This window comes from Neoarthrinium moseri (assembly GCF_022829205.1).
Source record: "Neoarthrinium moseri strain CBS 164.80 chromosome Unknown scaffold50_Wmoseri_CBS_16480, whole genome shotgun sequence".
Lineage (NCBI taxonomy): Eukaryota > Fungi > Ascomycota > Sordariomycetes > Amphisphaeriales > Apiosporaceae > Neoarthrinium > Neoarthrinium moseri.
Window position 1 is genome coordinate 207,404 of NW_026055164.1, and position 16,775 is coordinate 224,178.

At 52.3% G+C, this 16,775-nt stretch overlaps 6 protein-coding genes across 6 annotated transcripts; 4 read left to right on the top strand and 2 right to left on the bottom strand.

The window, feature by feature from the left end:
- Positions 1–592: 592 nt before the first annotated feature.
- On the top strand, positions 593–1,486 carry JN550_010165 (uncharacterized protein; the record flags this gene model as incomplete). Its single annotated transcript, XM_049308389.1, has 1 exon — positions 593–1,486. One exon carries the CDS (start codon positions 593–595, stop codon positions 1,484–1,486), a length of 894 nt encoding a protein of 297 aa, XP_049167905.1.
- Positions 1,487–1,693: 207 nt separating this feature from the next.
- Positions 1,694–3,469, bottom strand: JN550_010166 (uncharacterized protein; the record flags this gene model as incomplete). Its single annotated transcript, XM_049308390.1, has 4 exons — positions 1,694–1,962; positions 2,037–2,332; positions 2,396–2,833; positions 2,889–3,469. 4 exons carry the CDS (start codon positions 3,467–3,469, stop codon positions 1,694–1,696), a joined length of 1,584 nt encoding a protein of 527 aa, XP_049167906.1.
- A 1,772-nt stretch (positions 3,470–5,241) lies between these two features.
- JN550_010167 (uncharacterized protein) lies at positions 5,242–6,620 on the bottom strand (the record flags this gene model as incomplete). Its single annotated transcript, XM_049308392.1, has 2 exons — positions 5,242–6,324; positions 6,384–6,620. The coding sequence occupies 2 exons, from the start codon at positions 6,618–6,620 to the stop codon at positions 5,242–5,244; spliced, it is 1,320 nt and encodes a 439-aa protein (XP_049167907.1).
- Positions 6,621–8,176: 1,556 nt separating this feature from the next.
- JN550_010168 (uncharacterized protein) lies at positions 8,177–10,274 on the top strand (the record flags this gene model as incomplete). Its single annotated transcript, XM_049308393.1, has 4 exons — positions 8,177–8,300; positions 8,374–8,470; positions 8,530–9,122; positions 9,172–10,274. 4 exons carry the CDS (start codon positions 8,177–8,179, stop codon positions 10,272–10,274), a joined length of 1,917 nt encoding a protein of 638 aa, XP_049167908.1.
- A 1,033-nt stretch (positions 10,275–11,307) lies between these two features.
- Positions 11,308–12,687, top strand: JN550_010169 (uncharacterized protein; the record flags this gene model as incomplete). Its single annotated transcript, XM_049308394.1, has 3 exons — positions 11,308–11,387; positions 11,636–11,878; positions 11,964–12,687. The coding sequence occupies 3 exons, from the start codon at positions 11,308–11,310 to the stop codon at positions 12,685–12,687; spliced, it is 1,047 nt and encodes a 348-aa protein (XP_049167909.1).
- Positions 12,688–15,179: 2,492 nt separating this feature from the next.
- JN550_010170 (uncharacterized protein) lies at positions 15,180–15,706 on the top strand (the record flags this gene model as incomplete). Its single annotated transcript, XM_049308395.1, has 2 exons — positions 15,180–15,577; positions 15,667–15,706. The coding sequence occupies 2 exons, from the start codon at positions 15,180–15,182 to the stop codon at positions 15,704–15,706; spliced, it is 438 nt and encodes a 145-aa protein (XP_049167910.1).
- Between the last annotated feature and the right edge of the window lie 1,069 nt (positions 15,707–16,775).

Sequence of the window (16,775 nt, forward strand, 5' to 3'; positions counted from 1 at the left end):
CTACGTGAAAGCCCATCATGACTTCCGTTTTGCAGACAGCCTTGCGGCCATGCGCTATGACTTCCTCAACTGCATACGGCCTGGGACTCATCCTCCTATCAAACCCGTTGATGCCATTTGGTTCTCCGAACAGACACACCATCTCGCCGTACGCCGAGCGTTCTTGTACGTCACACTGGCACGGAAGCGAGCCGAACAGGGGCCATTCTGCCGATACCTGATCGATCTAGACTCCCCAATCAAGCCTCACCTCGCATTGCTACCACGACGCGATCCCAATCGTCTGCCGCGATAGGCTAGATAACAATCCCGTTTCACCCCAGTGTACCGGCAGGTCTGCATTAGTCGAGGCACCAGGGCGGAAACTGGTTTCGTCCAAGGAAGCCCAGGTTTTTAGCGAAGTGTATGGTCGTAGTAAAGCTCTCTATTATATGCAGGCCCATCGCCTCACGATGATTCTCAATTCCACATTCCACGTTTCCCAGATGCGAGATCCAATCCCACGCTATGTCAGGTGGATTATAGGTGGAAGATTGTAGATATATCACACAAGCCACACCCTCCGGAAGAAGCAGCTCGAGGACTTGCAATTATGATCGGAATACATACAAAAACACCAGCCAATTCAACCATAGATGTGCGGCCGAGCAACAAGCGGAAGCCCTCAAAGGCGGATACTTTGCCGGGCAGTTATGGCCCCCAGCACTCGGAGCCTAGGCGTCAAATATCCAACCCGGTGCAGCGCAGCGCCTCACATGCGAAAGACCACTTTGGCAAACACTGCCCTAAGAACTCGAGTCGTCCGGATCACAGGCCCAACCCGTCTGCTGCGAAGACACCAGAGCTTGATCGCCCACATGTGCAGCAGAGGAACACGAGCTTCCAGAGGAGGTATACGGAGATGCAATTGAGTCTAGATGCCATCCCGCGAATGCACAATATCTATGCTTCGTTCTTCACTTGGATCACCTTGGTTGGCTACGTCGTCTTCCCCGGGACATACACAAGCATGGAGGACGTCTCCCCTGATAACGACGACGGCCAGAGTGACGCTGCTGCGAACACGACCCTGGACCACGTCAAGAATGTGCCGCTGCTGATTGTAGCAGCTCTCTGCTGCGGTTTGGGAGTGGCCGGCATGGCTTGGCTGGCGATCCGCTGGCGGAGGAACTACGTGTGGCTGCTGAATCGTCTCTTCCTGCCCAGTGTGATGAATGGGCTCGCAGGCTTAATTTCAACCTTGGTCATGGTCTACGCAGCGCAAAACGGGGCGTGGAGCGTCACGGCAAAAGCGAGTGCCATCGTCGAAGGTTGCTGCATGGCTGTTTTCGGTATTCTGTTCGTCGTGTATAACAATGTCATGCTCAAGAAGGTAAAGAAGAGACCTGTTCAAGGGGTAGACGCAGCGCAGGCCAGCGAGACCTTCCTCGAAAAGGCAGAAAGGAAACTAAATGCCCCTGCGCTAGAACCAGGTAGCGTTGTTTGAGTGTTGCTCAGACGAAGGTAGTACACAGAATAACATACAAGTCAGAAGCAATGCATATAACCAACCAACATATTTATTGCTAAGCTAGCAGTGCATAAGCTCGTATGTAACTATCTAAGGCTCGACAAAGAAGGTACTATAGTTGGAATGGTACATGATTCTTCAAACATAAAGATGAGATATCAACTGTGAGCCACCTACTGTCCTCTACAAACGCGCCTGTTTCCTCGGCCTAGGACCATGAAGTGCCATATCCAGCGAGTCCTTGGCGTGGATTTCCAATATTTCAGGAGCAACACGTTTCTTCTTAAGGCAGAAGTCAAATGATGGGACGGTCAGACTCTTGGAATAGTCCGTGGAGTCAACGCTCTCGTCTATCGAAGTAGCAGGGGAACCAGACTCGCCTATTATCACTGCTCCATCGCGTTCTAGAAGATCGGACACTTGGATCTGACCAAGGAGGATTTGCAAACAATCTGTTGCAATTAGTTGCAGGAGCATTCGAACCTTCTGGGAGTAGGACAGGCTTCGAACAATGGCATTTCTCTACCGTGCAGCTGTAGATTGGTTGCCGTAAGCCGGCTCTTTGAAAGGCATGCACCCGCCAATGAGTAGAGTTCTAGGAGAACGCTGACTGGAATGGCCAGGTAATCCTTATCTCGGGGGAGGGCCATCATACGGTGGCAAAGCGTTTTTAGATTGCCAAGAGGACGTATGATTTCGCCGAAGCCATTCCCAAGGAGGACCAGTGTGTTGACATCGCGAACGAGCTGCGGCCACTCGCCGCATGTCTTGGTAATATTCGTCATTTTCGGCGGCATGGGGGACCAGTCCTCGGCCAAAGCACTGTATTCTTACCCCATCAACCTTTGTTGCCACGTGGGATGTACTTCAGTCTTGCTGCTCTACTCTGTTGCTATGCTTTGAGCCTGTAGTAGCTCGACAATCGACCATATATCCGTGACGACTTCTTCCACAAATATCTCTTCCTCTCGCAAAGAGATTCGGAGTTTTGCATTCCTGAGCAGTGTCTCTTCAATGCTTCCTGCTGAGTCTAGCGATACACTACTGGCCGGGACTCCGCCGACACCCAGCGGCATGCGATGATGAAGGTTGTGCAAGAGAACCCCTGTTGCATTCACAAGCCATCCGCGACGTTCGCCAGTATCGAACAAGAGCACAACGGTTCGCTTTGTAGCAGAGACGATTCGGCGGTAGGACGTGTTGCGTTGAAAGTGGCACTTGCCATCCCTCTTGCCCAGTGTGACGTCGATCTGGGTCAATCCGAATTGTTGGAACCTACGCTGGCGCCTGGGATCCGTAGAGAGTTCTTCACTTCTGTAGCCTCTGAGAACTTGAGATTGTCAAACTCGTACTCCTTGCGTCCAAGTCTGATTTCGACATCTTTATGCTCGCCAATAAAGCATCAAGCTGTCCTCCAAATCCACGTTGACAATCGCGCTCTGTCAGGACATTGGCGGACCCCTTTCTCATAAGAGTGTTGTAAGTCTGGATCCTGGTTTGCCACTTAATGCCACAGGATCCCCCATCTGGCACCCGCTTCACTGGTATGAACATGGACGAAAATCCCTTGATGACGACACCCTGATCATATGTAACTGCATGGCGAGCCCCTATGATGGCCGCCATTAGCTCGGCTGATATCTCCAAGCCCAAGCCACTCGTTCTCTCTGGGATAGGGAACCCGTAAGCGAGCACCGCGTCTGAAAACAGAGAGAGCCAGCACACATATCTTTCGTCTGGTTGTAGCACCTGGAAGCGGGAGTGGAGAGTGCCACACCGCGTTGGGGAAGAGGAATGAACCACGACTTCAAAGTGTGACGAAGAGTACGCAATGGTTTCATCCGGGAACGGGGAGAGTTGGAATGCGGCCAAGACCCACGACGTCTGTTGTACGATTTTCACCCTGAAGCCTTCATCGCCATCAATGTGCAGCTCAAATGACCCATTGCGGAGTATCATCGTTCTGAGAAGCCAAGGAAACTCAAGATCACCCCTCCCTATCTGCAGTTAGCACATTGTGGTGGAGGCCTTGGGCCATTGATATCTTACTTTCAGTGGTGTGCTCGGTTGCTTTTGGCTTGTCGAAAAAAATTAATCGACTGCTTCCTGTAGCATAGGAAGAAACAAGCCCGAACTTCGTGGTCATGTCTTTGTCAAGTAGTCAGAGAATGTAGTAGCCTACGCGTAGAATGCTGTCCCTGTGATACACAACATCGTGGACAACTGAATCCTTCTCCGGCCGAAATTTAACTTCAGATAATCTAGAAGTCCTAATGTGGCCTTCACCAACAGTTCGGAGGACTTTGAAAGGCTTTCATTCCGATCCGCTTGTCCACTGGACATGGCTGGTTGCCCCGGAAGCATGGAAGCGTGGTCTGTGGCAGCAAAGTCGGGTACTTCATTGCCTGGCGCTCGTCTGACAATGAACCCTCTGGATTCTGATATAGTACTTGCCGCAGGTCACGCGAAACATTTTGGAAGTCTTCTGTTGAGAAGAAATCCTCAACAGACTTGAAAAGGCCTTCCTCGATTGGGTGGCTGGAATTCGACGACTTGTCACCTTTTGTTCTGCGAGGACCACCCTATTCCGGTTTGTAAAATCAAGTAATATTCCTTGGCAATGGCTGGCATCTGAGGAAATGTGGCGAATTATATCTTTTATTGGTGTTGAGCGATCGCCGTAGTGTTCTCTGCGATTGAATATGTCCTCGGCGGCGTATTTTGCCAAGATAGACTGGATGTGAAGACAGGCCTGATCGACCCCAAGCCTTGCTAGAAGACTTTCTCCACGTGCGAGCATTGCTAATATTTGTCAAGTTATTCGCTAATAACTCTGCGAGAAGTTTTGGAGTTTGCTCGTCAATGGGTTTGAAGACTGGTTGGCAATAGGCCAATTGATATCCTGACAGCCTGTGAAGCCTTTCGTCTGGCCAAGTTATAACAGCGAGTGAGTTTTCTTCGGGCATAAACTGCACTGAAACGTGGTGGGCTGCTTTTGCGCTCGCTTGCCGCTCTCTTAATCTCGTGACGCCGTGCTTTTAGGAACCGCAACTAGTGGAACGGTGGATATAGACTGCGGCCTCTGTAAAAATTTAGGAGATGCAGGTGGTGGTGAATTCACACTCTTGGCCGTGCTGGTTGCCATTGGTTGCGACGACACTGTTGCCATATTGCAACTTGAAGAAAGGGATATTGTCAAATGGCGATTGTGACACCACTATATTTTGAAGAGCGCTCAACAGCTGGTAATATAAGTTAAACCTCCTCCGATGAGGACTTCGTAGACCGCTCTCTAGCAGGCCCTGCCGAGTTCTTATCTCACCCTGGAGTCTCCTTCGCTGCCACCTCTGGTCCGTCAGCATTACATGGTGGGCTTTGAGGCTGTCCTGCATGCGTATTGGTGTGTCGGCATTCGTCTTATTGGCTGATGTACACGAAGTAGGTAACATGTCTCAAAAAAAGAGTCTGCCTAGTTTGCCTGACGAATTCTCTCGGCACAGCCTCAACATGAAAATTTCTGGGCCCTGTGAGACTGAGGACTAGTCTCGATATAGCCTTGATACAGTCCAATGGATATGAATGTATTCTGATTTTGTGGGTGATTCAGTATCAAATAGGTACCGAATGCATTATCGCTCAGTTTTGTGCTCGTCTGCAGCACACCTGTCGTGTACTTCAGTCACCGGCGGGTCAATCGGTGGTTTATATCGACGGTCTGCCAGAATGACAGGTTACGTGTTCAACAAGGGCGTTCTCTCAAGGCTGTTTCCTCTTCTCTTTTCAATCCGCTCCGCAACCCGATAAGACCAGTGGCAGAACATGCCAGCTAGGAATCCGACAGCGTCATTCTTGAAAGCCAGGATGCCGGCAGTCGTCATGAGCATTACTGTCCATCTCTCCAGCCTTTCGTCATCCGAAATCTTTCTGTGTATCAAATTGTGCTGCTCGACACTAGATTCCCACAAGTCTGTGGCGCCATGATTCAGGCTCTGGCCTACTTTCGCAAGCTCAAGACCCGCTGCTATGACCATGATGCCGAGAAGGCTGTTTGGAAATGCAAGTAGGAGGCCCAGCAAAGATTCACCGACTACCAGACCCAAGATGATCTTTAACAGACCGAGCAGGATGATGCTGGCTCCGCTACGGGCGCCGAATCGATACTGTGCCGCCAGCCCCCCGGCTCCGTGGCACACGGGCATGGCGCCGAACCAACACCCGGTCAGATTCATCAGGGAAACGCTGATACCAAGTTCTGTGACACTTGGCGCTGGCAGTTCAGGCAAGAGATCAGATGCCAGTGCACTGGCTGCGATCACCGAGTTCAGGGTTGTGAGCGGTAGTTGTGCAATGCCCATGCCGATGGCATCGGGACTCCACCAGGGCAGGATGACGAACGGATCCCAGAACCGGAACCAGGGAAGGTGGTAGTGATGTCCATAGCCGAGGTGGTCCGTCACCAAGACCACGAAGGCCAGGATCAAGCCGGCGATGAAGATGATCAGGGCATACGGGAAACGAGACAGCTTCTGCGTCGCGATCAACGAGAGGAAGGCGCCGAGGGCCCAGACGCGGTTGTCGAGAGGCCAGGGGAAGAACCACGGAAGCGGCCGGAGGAGCGTAGTGCCCGCGGAGATGACCAGTGACAGGCCGGCGCCGAACTGGATCCCTTTGATCACGGGCACGGGGATGATCCGCGTCACCCAGTGCAGCAAGCCGGTGACACTGAGGATCAGCACGATGATTGAAGTCACGCTCCCTGCGGCCACAGTCTCTCTGAGAGAGGTATGCGATGCTATGGCAGCCGCCGCTATAGCCTAGCAGTTTGTGTTAACGCCGTGAACGCGGCTGTCAGCACTGTGGAGAGAGTGCGTACTTTCATGGGCTGCACCGGCAGCGGAATACCGAATACCACACCGGTGAGCAGGTTATAGAAGCCCGAAAAAACGAGGGTCGTGGAAAGCGAGATGGACCCGTTAACAGCCAAAGTGATCATGAGAGGGAGCAGCGTGCCAAGGTCGCCGAGGGCGCCGGAGATCTCGGAGAGCGGGGTTCGCCGGAGAGTTGCGACATTGTTGTGGTGAAAGCGCCGTATGTTGGCGAGGAAAGCCATGATTTTTCTGTGCTGTCAAGAATCACCTTGCAATATCGATGAAAGCATCCGGAAGCCTTTTGAGGTGGTCCGAATTTGAGGATCCGTCGCCGTCAAAGTAAAATCCCAACGATGCTGACCCTGGCCGCGTGGTCCACAGAACTCCGAGGCCCCACTGATGGTCACCCGGCCACCGAAAGGCATTCGGCGCCGCGGATAAGCATATTACGGCGTACCACTCAAAACGTCACAGCTGTACGTCGCAAATCATCATGACAAGCTTTCTTCCATGCTCATTCAACATTCAGCTCGTAATAGATTCGGCAGTCAAGCTAGGTCTGGTCAATTGCCTGCTAGGAATCCCATCACTGGAGTAGTACATCAGTACAAATGTCTGCATCAATTCACATGCTGCGTTCCTGCTCGTATATGATTAACTTACGGAGGTATGTGCGGCTGTTCGCTCTTGCGAGCTCTTGATCGGCTTTGAGCCTATCAAGTCGCACAGGTATTCAAGGCCTGATCCGTCGTATCACAATGCCGTGCAGATGCGAAAGGTCGCGTGTCTAATTTGCTTGATTATACGGCGGCAACTCTCAAATATAGCAGGTATGCAACATTGCCGATATAGTCAGCTATAATTAATAGGCGTAGTAGTATAGTAAACGTTAAAGTGCACTTCACCCGGCCCAAGCGTAATCGGTCACCGCTAACGTTACTTCTAAGCAATCATCTCTGAACTCCAACGCCTTTGAAGCCATTCTCGAGACGAGTCACACGGCTGAGCAGCGCCTATGGAGAATAGGCCGGCGGAATTCAGTAGAAGCAGCCTAGTGGCTTCGGGTCCTTGCTTTCCGGGTGAGATCGCGCTACAGTTCATTGTGGACTTGAGCACTGGGGTCGGCCGATGGAAGTCGGGCTATCCGGGCGTCGAGCGCAGTAGTAGGAACACGTAACGTTCCGTGGGCACGCTCTCGCTTGCCTAAATAGTAAGTATTGTCTATTTGCAACAGCCAACTGGCGGTATCGCTGCTGATGCTGACACAAGATGCAAAGCAAATCGCTCTGGGCGGCCGATTGTGTAAGAGAAGTGGTGCAGAATCCTCTCAATCAAGTTCAATCAACGGGCCGTCATTGGAGCAATGTTGCGGTTTGGGGGCCGCTTTGATCCTAGCGCCCTGCTAAGAGCCCTGTGCTCCAGTGACGGACATCGGTAGCTCCCTTGTTAGCGCACGGGAGCCAACGTCTCCGGACATGCTGATGATGCAACCTAGTCAAACCTCTGGAGACAAGAAAAATGTACTGGCGGCCACGCTGGCTAGGTTCTGGCCTAAGATGGGTTTTCTTATCTGTCGGCGCAGGCGTCACTTGGAACTCTCACGAGCTCGACCCTTCGTCTCTGTTCGCAGCTCACTTTTGTGCGGTAGGTTAGGATCAGCCAGGAGGATCTTCGCTTCCACGCGCGCGCAACACGCAGTTTGAAACACGGAGCCTCAGGGCGAAAACGTGTTGGACAGTATCGTCGCACGCTCGACGCATCCAAACCCAATTCCTATTCTCCCAATAGAGCATACAACATGTTGTCCTCCGTCCTGCTGCTCGCCGCTGCCGCGGCCGCCTACTGCGTATACAATGTGGTGGCAGGCTATTCGAGGAACATCGCCAAGGCGAAGCAGTCTGGTCTGCCGTACTATCTCTCCCGTGAGTGCAGCCTCGTTGCGCAGTATAGGATTGGAGGGGACTATTGCGACATGGCTGACACCGTGATTGCTAGCTGTGAGCCCGATCAACCAATTGGCACTCGTGCTCCGTGCCTTCTGGCTGCCCATGTGGAAATTGCTCCCGCGAAAGTATTGGGCAGATACTATCGAGTACGGAGCCACCACCGCCTCGTCGGCCAGCTTGGAATGTACTAATTGTTTCTGTACAGGCTTTTGAATCCCGATTGGAATTTCAACCTCCTTTTTGAGCCGTTCGAGAGGCTCGGGGACACTTTCCTTGTCGTGTCCCCCGGTTCCATTCGTTTGTATACCGCCAATGCCGAAGCGATTCACCAGATCACGTCGAAACGCGAAGTCTTCCAGAAACCGACCGAATCGTACAGGATCCTGGCTCTGTATGGAGAGAATGTTCTGACTACGGAAGGGAGCATGTGGCGAAGCCATAGAAAGGTTACCTCGACCTCGTTTAACGAGAAGAACACAGCACTTGTTTTCAAGGAGAGCATCAACCAGACCTATGGCTTAATTGAGCAATGGCTTGGACCGGACGGCAAGGGAAACAGAACAATCGAGACCGCCGAGGGCGATATCATGGCCCTGATGCTTCACATTATCGGCTATGTCGGGTTTGGACTGAAACTGCTCTGGCCAGGCCAGACCGTCCCAGCCGAGATGGATCCGAAGTTGGCCAAGTATTCGTCACTCCAGCCCCCTAAAGGACACAGCATGAACTTCAAAGACTCGCTGCACTACACTCTGCATCACATTCTGCTGTTGCTCATTTTACCCAGATGGCTGCTGCGTACGTAGGATATTTCATCGCGGGGCATTTCCAGGCTGACATCACACAGGCATGCTTCCCTTCAAGAGCACCAGGAGGGCTATTAAGTCGGAAAATAATCTGATCCAGTACATGGACCAGTTTCTACAGGACAAGATTGAGGATGTCGAGCAGGGTAAGCCGGACCCGGGCATGGACATCATGGGCATGCTTGTTCGGTCAAGCTACGGAGATCGTGCGCCGAAAGACTCGGCAGCTGCGAAGAGGGATTCCAAGCTCACCAAGCTCATGGACTCTGAGATCATTGGTAATGCCTTCATCATGATCGTGGCCGGTCATGAAACAACGGCCGGAACGTTCCTCTTCACGCTGCTACAGATGGCCATCAATGCAGCATCTCAGCGTTCGATCCAACAGGACGTGGACCGAATATTCGGACAGACTGACCCCAGTACCTGGGACTACGAGCAGAGCGTCAACCCACTCTTGGCGTCTTATATTGGGGCGTGCATGAATGAGACATTACGGACGATGCCGCCAGCGGTGGATGTTCCCAAAAAGGTCTTGGCCAACCGAGATCAAGTTCTAATGATCGACGGACAAAAGCGCATCGTGCCGCGTGGCACGAAAGTTGGTGTCAATGTGGTCGCAGCCCAACACAACCCTCGCTACTGGCCCACAGAACGGAGCAAAATCACGGACTCGGAAAGCGATCTGGCAGATTTTGTGCCCGAGCGGTGGTTCAGCAAGACGTCCTCCAGCGACAGCAGCACGGACGAAGACGCGGACAGCGAGGACTACGGTGGGTTTGCCGGGCCGGACACTAGCGCACAGCTCTTCCGACCAGTTCGCGGATCCTACCTCCCCTTCTCAGACGGCCCGCGGTCGTGTCTGGGGCGGCGCATCGCGCAGGTCGAGATGATCGCGGCGCTGAGCGTCATCTTCCAGAAGTTCAGCATCGAGCTCGCGGTGGACGAGTGGGCGAGCGACGCCGAGGTCGAGAAGATGGGGCGCGACGAGAGGCGGGAGATCTACCAGAAAGCGCAGGACAAGGCGCGGCGGACGCTAAAGAGCGCGACGAGCATCATCACTTTGAAATTACATGGCAACAAGTTCATCCCTATAAGGCTAGTCCCACGAGGTCAAGAGAGGTTCGTGGACTGGGTCGAGTGATGCTCCGCGCCACTCAGGAGCCAGGATATGAGATGAGGAAAGGGCGCTCACCTTGAAAAGCATGCATCTGGAGCTCACGGCGTTTTATGTCTTCTCGCATCACATTGGATACACGTATATATTCGTTCTGCACGGCACGCCTGTACAGGTAGCCATCAAGACAGCTTGCAATACGCGCTACGAGGCCTACATGATTCTTTGTCTAGTATCTGCAAATATCGTAATGCGACAGCGGCGAACTCGTTATGCAGGCACAGCTTATCATCAACTGATATGACGAGAAAAGAGCAGGAGTAATCTCCCGGCCACCGTGATTCCAAGACCCCAATCGAGCCAGTCCGCAAAGTACGAGTTGCCATGGACGTAGGTAAGCAATGAAACTCCAGTGTGTTGGGTTGTCACCAGCGGCGAGGAGGAGGTCCCGCTACTGCATTAGAGCCAGAGACGGCGTGCCAATGGCGATGCCACTCGGTCCCTAGTCAGACCAAGACCAAGACCAAGACCAAGAGGGGACTCGACAATAACAAGACGGCTACCATACAGACGCTCGCAGACGAGACACCCCTGTTCACGTCCAAGGTTGGGGGCAGGGTTCCTCTCTTCCCGCTGAAGCTTTGTTCCCCAGCCACCGATTTTCAAGCCAGCAGAAGCTCCACCCCGGCTGTCAGAACGAATCCAAGCAGCGGCCCCAGCTTTTCGCATCCAAGGCCGTCTCGTCTGTCAGTCAGTCAGCCCGTCCCGTCCCATGCCCACCAGACCCCCCCCAGACGCCCCCCTGGTCAAGTCTGGTCTCTCCGACCAAAACAACACGGTCACAAACATAAACAACGCACAACCACGCCCTCTAGCAAGCCCCTCCGCCCTTTGATTAGAACACACATATCACTGATAACACGTCCCGCTTCAAGCTCATCACGGACCACTTGGCGACAACCTCGTTGAGAACCATTGCATCTTGGTCGCCTTCTTCCCGCGACCACATTGATACCCGTTTCGCATAGCATACTCATCACTTACCGTGCACGTCACCACCATGTCTGGCGTCAACAGCTGGCTGCAACGGCAGCGCAAGGGCGACCTGGCCGAGCTCGCCTCTCACGTTGGCCTGAAGAAGTAAGTTGCGCAACCCGGTGTTTACTTGCACAAAAACATCATGTTTCTGTCTGTCGGTTCCGGTCGGCGTCCGGATTGCGTGTTGTCGCGTTGCGCCGCTACGGCCGTCCGGGTGCTTCTGGCAGAGCTTCGCCATCGTCATGCCGCAGCTGGAATGCGGGCGGCGTGGGACCACCGCGCGCGCCCCGGCGGCAGCAAGACATGCAAATGAATGCAGACCACAAGGACTAACGCGCAAGCGACCGCAGCTATGAAGCATTCAAGAAGCCTGAGCTGGAGCTCGCGCTGGACGAGTATCTCGGAGAGAACTCAACTCAGTTCGCGTCCGATCCCAAGCTCGCGCCCTACTACTCGAGTCGCGCCAGGACCATTGGCTCCCCAGTCAAGAGGGACTCGTCCTCTTACGCCGACGCACCCGTCGAGAAGCTCAAGGTGACGAAGCGTCGCGTCATCAAGGCCATCGAGGATGTTGCTCCCGCCCCTGCCCCCGAGTAAGTGCACCACCCCCTCCGTCGCGGCGACTAGCGCCGTCGCAAATCGCCCAGGTCTCTCGCAATACTGACTGCGCGCCCTCAGATCGGAAGATGAGCCTGCTGCTACTGCCGGCACCTCGACCGCCCTCGTCCAGACCCCTGGCCGCGCGCTCTCCCTCGCCAGCCGCATCCCTCTGCCGGCCACTCCTGCCGATGTCGCGAATGCCGTCGACCGCGGCACCCAGGTCGTGAAGACTCGCGTCGCGTCTATCTACCAGGAGTCTGGCATCACCGAGGCCACCCACGCGACGAGGGAAAGCCTGTCCACCGTCACATCCATCCTCTTCGTCATCTCGGCTTTCGAGCTGTGGTTCCTGCGCCCCGAGGTCCTCCCCGACCGCTACGCCTTCACCATCCCGGCCATCAGCTTCCTCGGCACCAACGACTACCCCGTCCTGGTCCCCGACCTGTTCCTGCTGCTCACCTCGTCTTTCTGGTCGCCCACTCTTCTCTGGCTCTTCACCAGCACGCTTCTGCCTACTGCCGTTGGATACTTCTTCAACCTCTCCGTTGCCCACCAGTCTGGCCGCCGCACTCGTGCCTCCCAGCAGTCGCCTGAATACGTCGTGGATCCCCTCACCTTCAGCATTGTCAAAGCGCTTATCTCGTTCGTTGTCTACGGACAAAAGGTCACCTTTGGGGGCTGGATCGATGAGGAATCCATCGCTCGTATCAGCAGCGCCGTCTATGGTGGTTACAAGGGCATTTTGGTTGGCACTGCCATCACCGGCCTCACCAGCATCTACGACGCTGTTCTCAGGAAGTAGATTTCTGCTGTGGTCCGTTGCGAAAACCACATAAAGGTTGCGCCCCACATTTGACTCCCTACTCTGCGCACATCATCACATTCGGCTTTTCACAAGCTATGAAGGGGGCACGCGCACATTATCACTCGTAATCCTGGCATTCCCTCCAGCAAGCTGGCGCGGCATGCTATGACTTCTTCCGTGCGGGACTGCGAAGAAGGCGTTCAGAGGTGTTCTCGGCGTTGGTGGTTTTCTTTCGCCTGATACCTGCCTTTTCTGGCCATTTCTCTCACTAGTCCTAGTCTGCAGTCGTTCCCAACCGGTCTGCATACTAGAAGTATAGTTGTGCTTGGACAAAATTTTCTCTGCTTTATGGTAGATGCTCCAATGGTTACACACATGTTTATCTTTGTGGCTTTTGCGGCACGACGTTGGCTGCCGAGGGTGAGAGGGCAGGCGGATTCGCAGATGCAATGCAGTCTCGTTGGATGGTTCCGGAACCGCCCAGATTTGTCTATAGTATACTGGGTTTGCTTGGAATTCTAAATATGGATAGGGGTTGGCTTTGAGGTTTTTTTTTCCATACTCATCTTTCGTTCTTTTGGGTGGGTTAGGGTCACTGGTCTGCGTTCAGCTCCGTAGTTTGCGGGCTGGCGATACGCAGATGGGCAGGCAAGGTGTGTTGAGGAGAGCGCTGTTGACATGAGCCGACGATGGGTTGTCATTTGGTCTCCTTTTCCCGGCTAGGATGGAAATAAAGTTTTTGCACTTCACCGTCGTTTATATACCCTTGATTTCGCCATGCTTCAATCTGTCTCATTGGCAACTATGTCTATGCTTACATTGTGGGTTTCTGTAAGGATTCATCGATGCAAGCCCGTATCCATGTGTCTGGGCATCCATGAAACGAAATCATTACTATGATCGATGTTGAATGCGATGTATCGTAAACTTACCTGGAGGTTATCATGGAAGCTGTTCGCTTCTTTAACGTAAGATTGTGTAAACTATCCCTAAACTATCATCAAAGCAGCGCCCTAGGCTTAGAGTACCCCTCAAGTTAGTCTTGCCAAGCAATGTACGCGCGGCCAATCAATTGATGACCATAGTGTAGTATCATGTGTTGAACCAGAATCATTGAAACGTTTGGTACGATTCTGGAGACACACTGACTGCCCATTTCCCCGTGGACAGTCAAAGTCAGGACAGCCTTTCGTTGTCATCATTGATATCCCACCTGGCGTACGTATTTGCTCTAAACAGACATTATCAAAGCTAGCCGCTCGACTCACACCGCGTACTGTGATTGCTAGATCAGAGGCAAAATTGTGCAACTTGTTGACTAGTGAGAAACCTTTGAGGACTGTGAATTGTTTTCCAACAAACACGATAGTATTAGAGCACTGTGTACCTAGCTCGTTTTCATGTACGTTTTGGCAAACAACTTCTTAGCAGTTTTGATATTCTCTTCCTGTTCAAACAATACAAGCCGATCTGACCCTATAGGCCCTCTTATAAGCACGTCGTTTGTAGAATGCCGAAATCTTTTAGCCTCACATCTGAGTAATGATCTCACCGTCAATATGGCAGCCCTGATTGCCTTTGCGTATCTAGTCTGGGTAGCCATAGCTGCGAGGCCGCAGTGTATCGACCACTGCGTTTCCTCACCGGGGCAATCCCCATTCAAAGACGCGGTCGGGCGCAGATAATGACCTGATACGGCGAATAGGCACTGAAGACGATTTATAATTAGTATAAATATTTGGTCAGGGGAACTCGGCAATTTGGTGACTTATGACTTCCACAGCGTTTATCGTTCTTGGTGATTGATGATACATTGCCGCCTCCTTTGTATTTATTCTCTCCTTCTTAATTCGTTGTCGTTGGAACACTATGTAACTTGCCTGAAGCTTTGCCTAAGTGCAAAAGAAATCCTTGGAGCCCAGTGGAGTGAATGGACATTAGCTGTATCGTGTTGCATACATCAGATTGCGTTAGGTCGGCAGCAATGGCGAATGTGAATGTTGGCTTTCCAGGCCTGGCTGAGGTAAATTCACCGGGTTCTGTGGTGCTATCAATGACCTGCACACTTTCACCAGTGGTGAATAGTAATAGAGCGTAGGTGAATCTAAAGCAGCAACTACTAGTACTGGCGGTTCAGGCTACGCATAAATCCATTCACCAGCTTCCACCGATTCGGCAGAATCCCTATCAAGATAAATTATAAAAGCACGAGTGCCTGAACCTGAATGTAGTTTGTCTTCTTCCTTTTCTTTCACCTGCATTCATTTGGAAAGGACGCATTCGCAATATTACGAGTTCGCGTTTTTCTTGTCATCACGTCACACCACCCAACGCGGCATTGCTAAAAGCGCGCAACTGCAGTCTTCTTCCTTTTGATCATTCTCGTTTTGCACGACTTTCTCGCATTTGGTCTGCCGCCTGTTTTGGCACATCGGATACCACACCCCCCTTTCGACCCAAACACTCGCGTTAGCCTCGCTACCATCACCATGCCTATCGTCGTAGCTATCGTGTACAAGGGCAGAGCCGTTGTAATTGAGAAACCAATGATGTGGAAGGGACTCATCATGAAGATCGAGGACCACTTCGATCTGACAACCCGACAGGTCGAATCGATGGGTGTCAAATACACGCAAGATTGCCACAGCACATGGTCAGAGCAGCCGGCGCTCCTGAACTCGAACAGAAACTACAGAAACTACCCACGAACCCTGAATCTCGAACAGTACAAAACGTGGGTTCACAATGGTGGAGTATTCTGGGTTGGTGACTTTGGCAAGGGTGAAATCAACACCGTGGAGATGTCTCCGCAGCAACCCAAGTTTCTGCGTACATCTATCCAAGAAGCGGCTGGAGATCTTTTCAAGCCTAACGACGGCCTTGAGCGGTAAGTCCCTCGTCTGCCAGCACCATAATCCATGCCCACCTGCCCCATGTATCTCGCGAGAGGCTCACGTGCTAACATAACCATGGCAGATCAGATATTGACTCGGATGGTCTTCAAGATGATTTTTGAGTTGGACTCATCGTTCAGGAACACGGAGAGTTCTCTCGAAATTTGAGAGCATATCTACGAAATTGCTGCGGTTCGTTTCTTTGAGAGGTGAGAGGAGGGGTTGCAGTAGTCTTCACGAGTGCTTCAGTGATCTTCTGAGGACCAGAGTCGGCCTTGGCAAGCTAGGGTAACTTATTGTCAGAACGATAGTTACATATGCACGAGTAGTGGCCCTCATTTCCACGACCACAAGACAGTCTCTGTCCAGGAGAATAAATATTGATTTGTGAGGTTGTGATACAAATGTATGCTTTCCTATTGAAAACATTCACGCAAAGATGCAGCCACCGCCTATGAAAGCCTCCTCCTCCCCCCCACTCTATTTGATGTCATGAATGAGATTCTGACTAAATCGGAAAAGGTTCTTCCTTTCCGCCGGCGTCTCTCGCTATGTAATCCAAGGTTGCCGGGCGTGATCTCGACAGATGCTTGGCTAAAACTGCCTTCTGCAAATCTACTTAGACAGCCTCACAATGTTGCGCCGTGAAATTTAAATACAAATAACATCCCAGCTATGATATCGCTACGAAAAGCTTATGATTGGATAGTTAACGATTGTAAACTACAAGAATTGGTTCAAAGTCCTGACCACAGATATCAACTCCAGCAAGCGATAGACCGGTCTTTCGAATCGCTAATCTGTCTCTCGCCTTGCTCTTTGGCTATGCCTGTAATCTCAAAAATTCCTGACCACAGCGCAGGGACGAAGTGCATCTCAGCCGTGGTAAGTGTCCTGCCCACATAGTTGAAGCGACCTTGTAAGAAGGACGCGTATTCACGTGCATGCTTGGCTAGGTTAGACCGAGTTGTGCACCGCTCAGGGATTCATCGTGTAGGCTTCCCATACGACTCAGGGCGTGCGACTTAATCATCTCGAATTGGCAATGGTAACACCGCACGGCACGTGAATCCATACTATAGTTATGCCTTCTCGGACCTTTCCCCTAGCCTATTGAAGCACCAGCTTGACACGGCTATACTGGCATGCAAGAAATCAGCTCCAGTGCCCTTGACCCTAATATGCAACGGA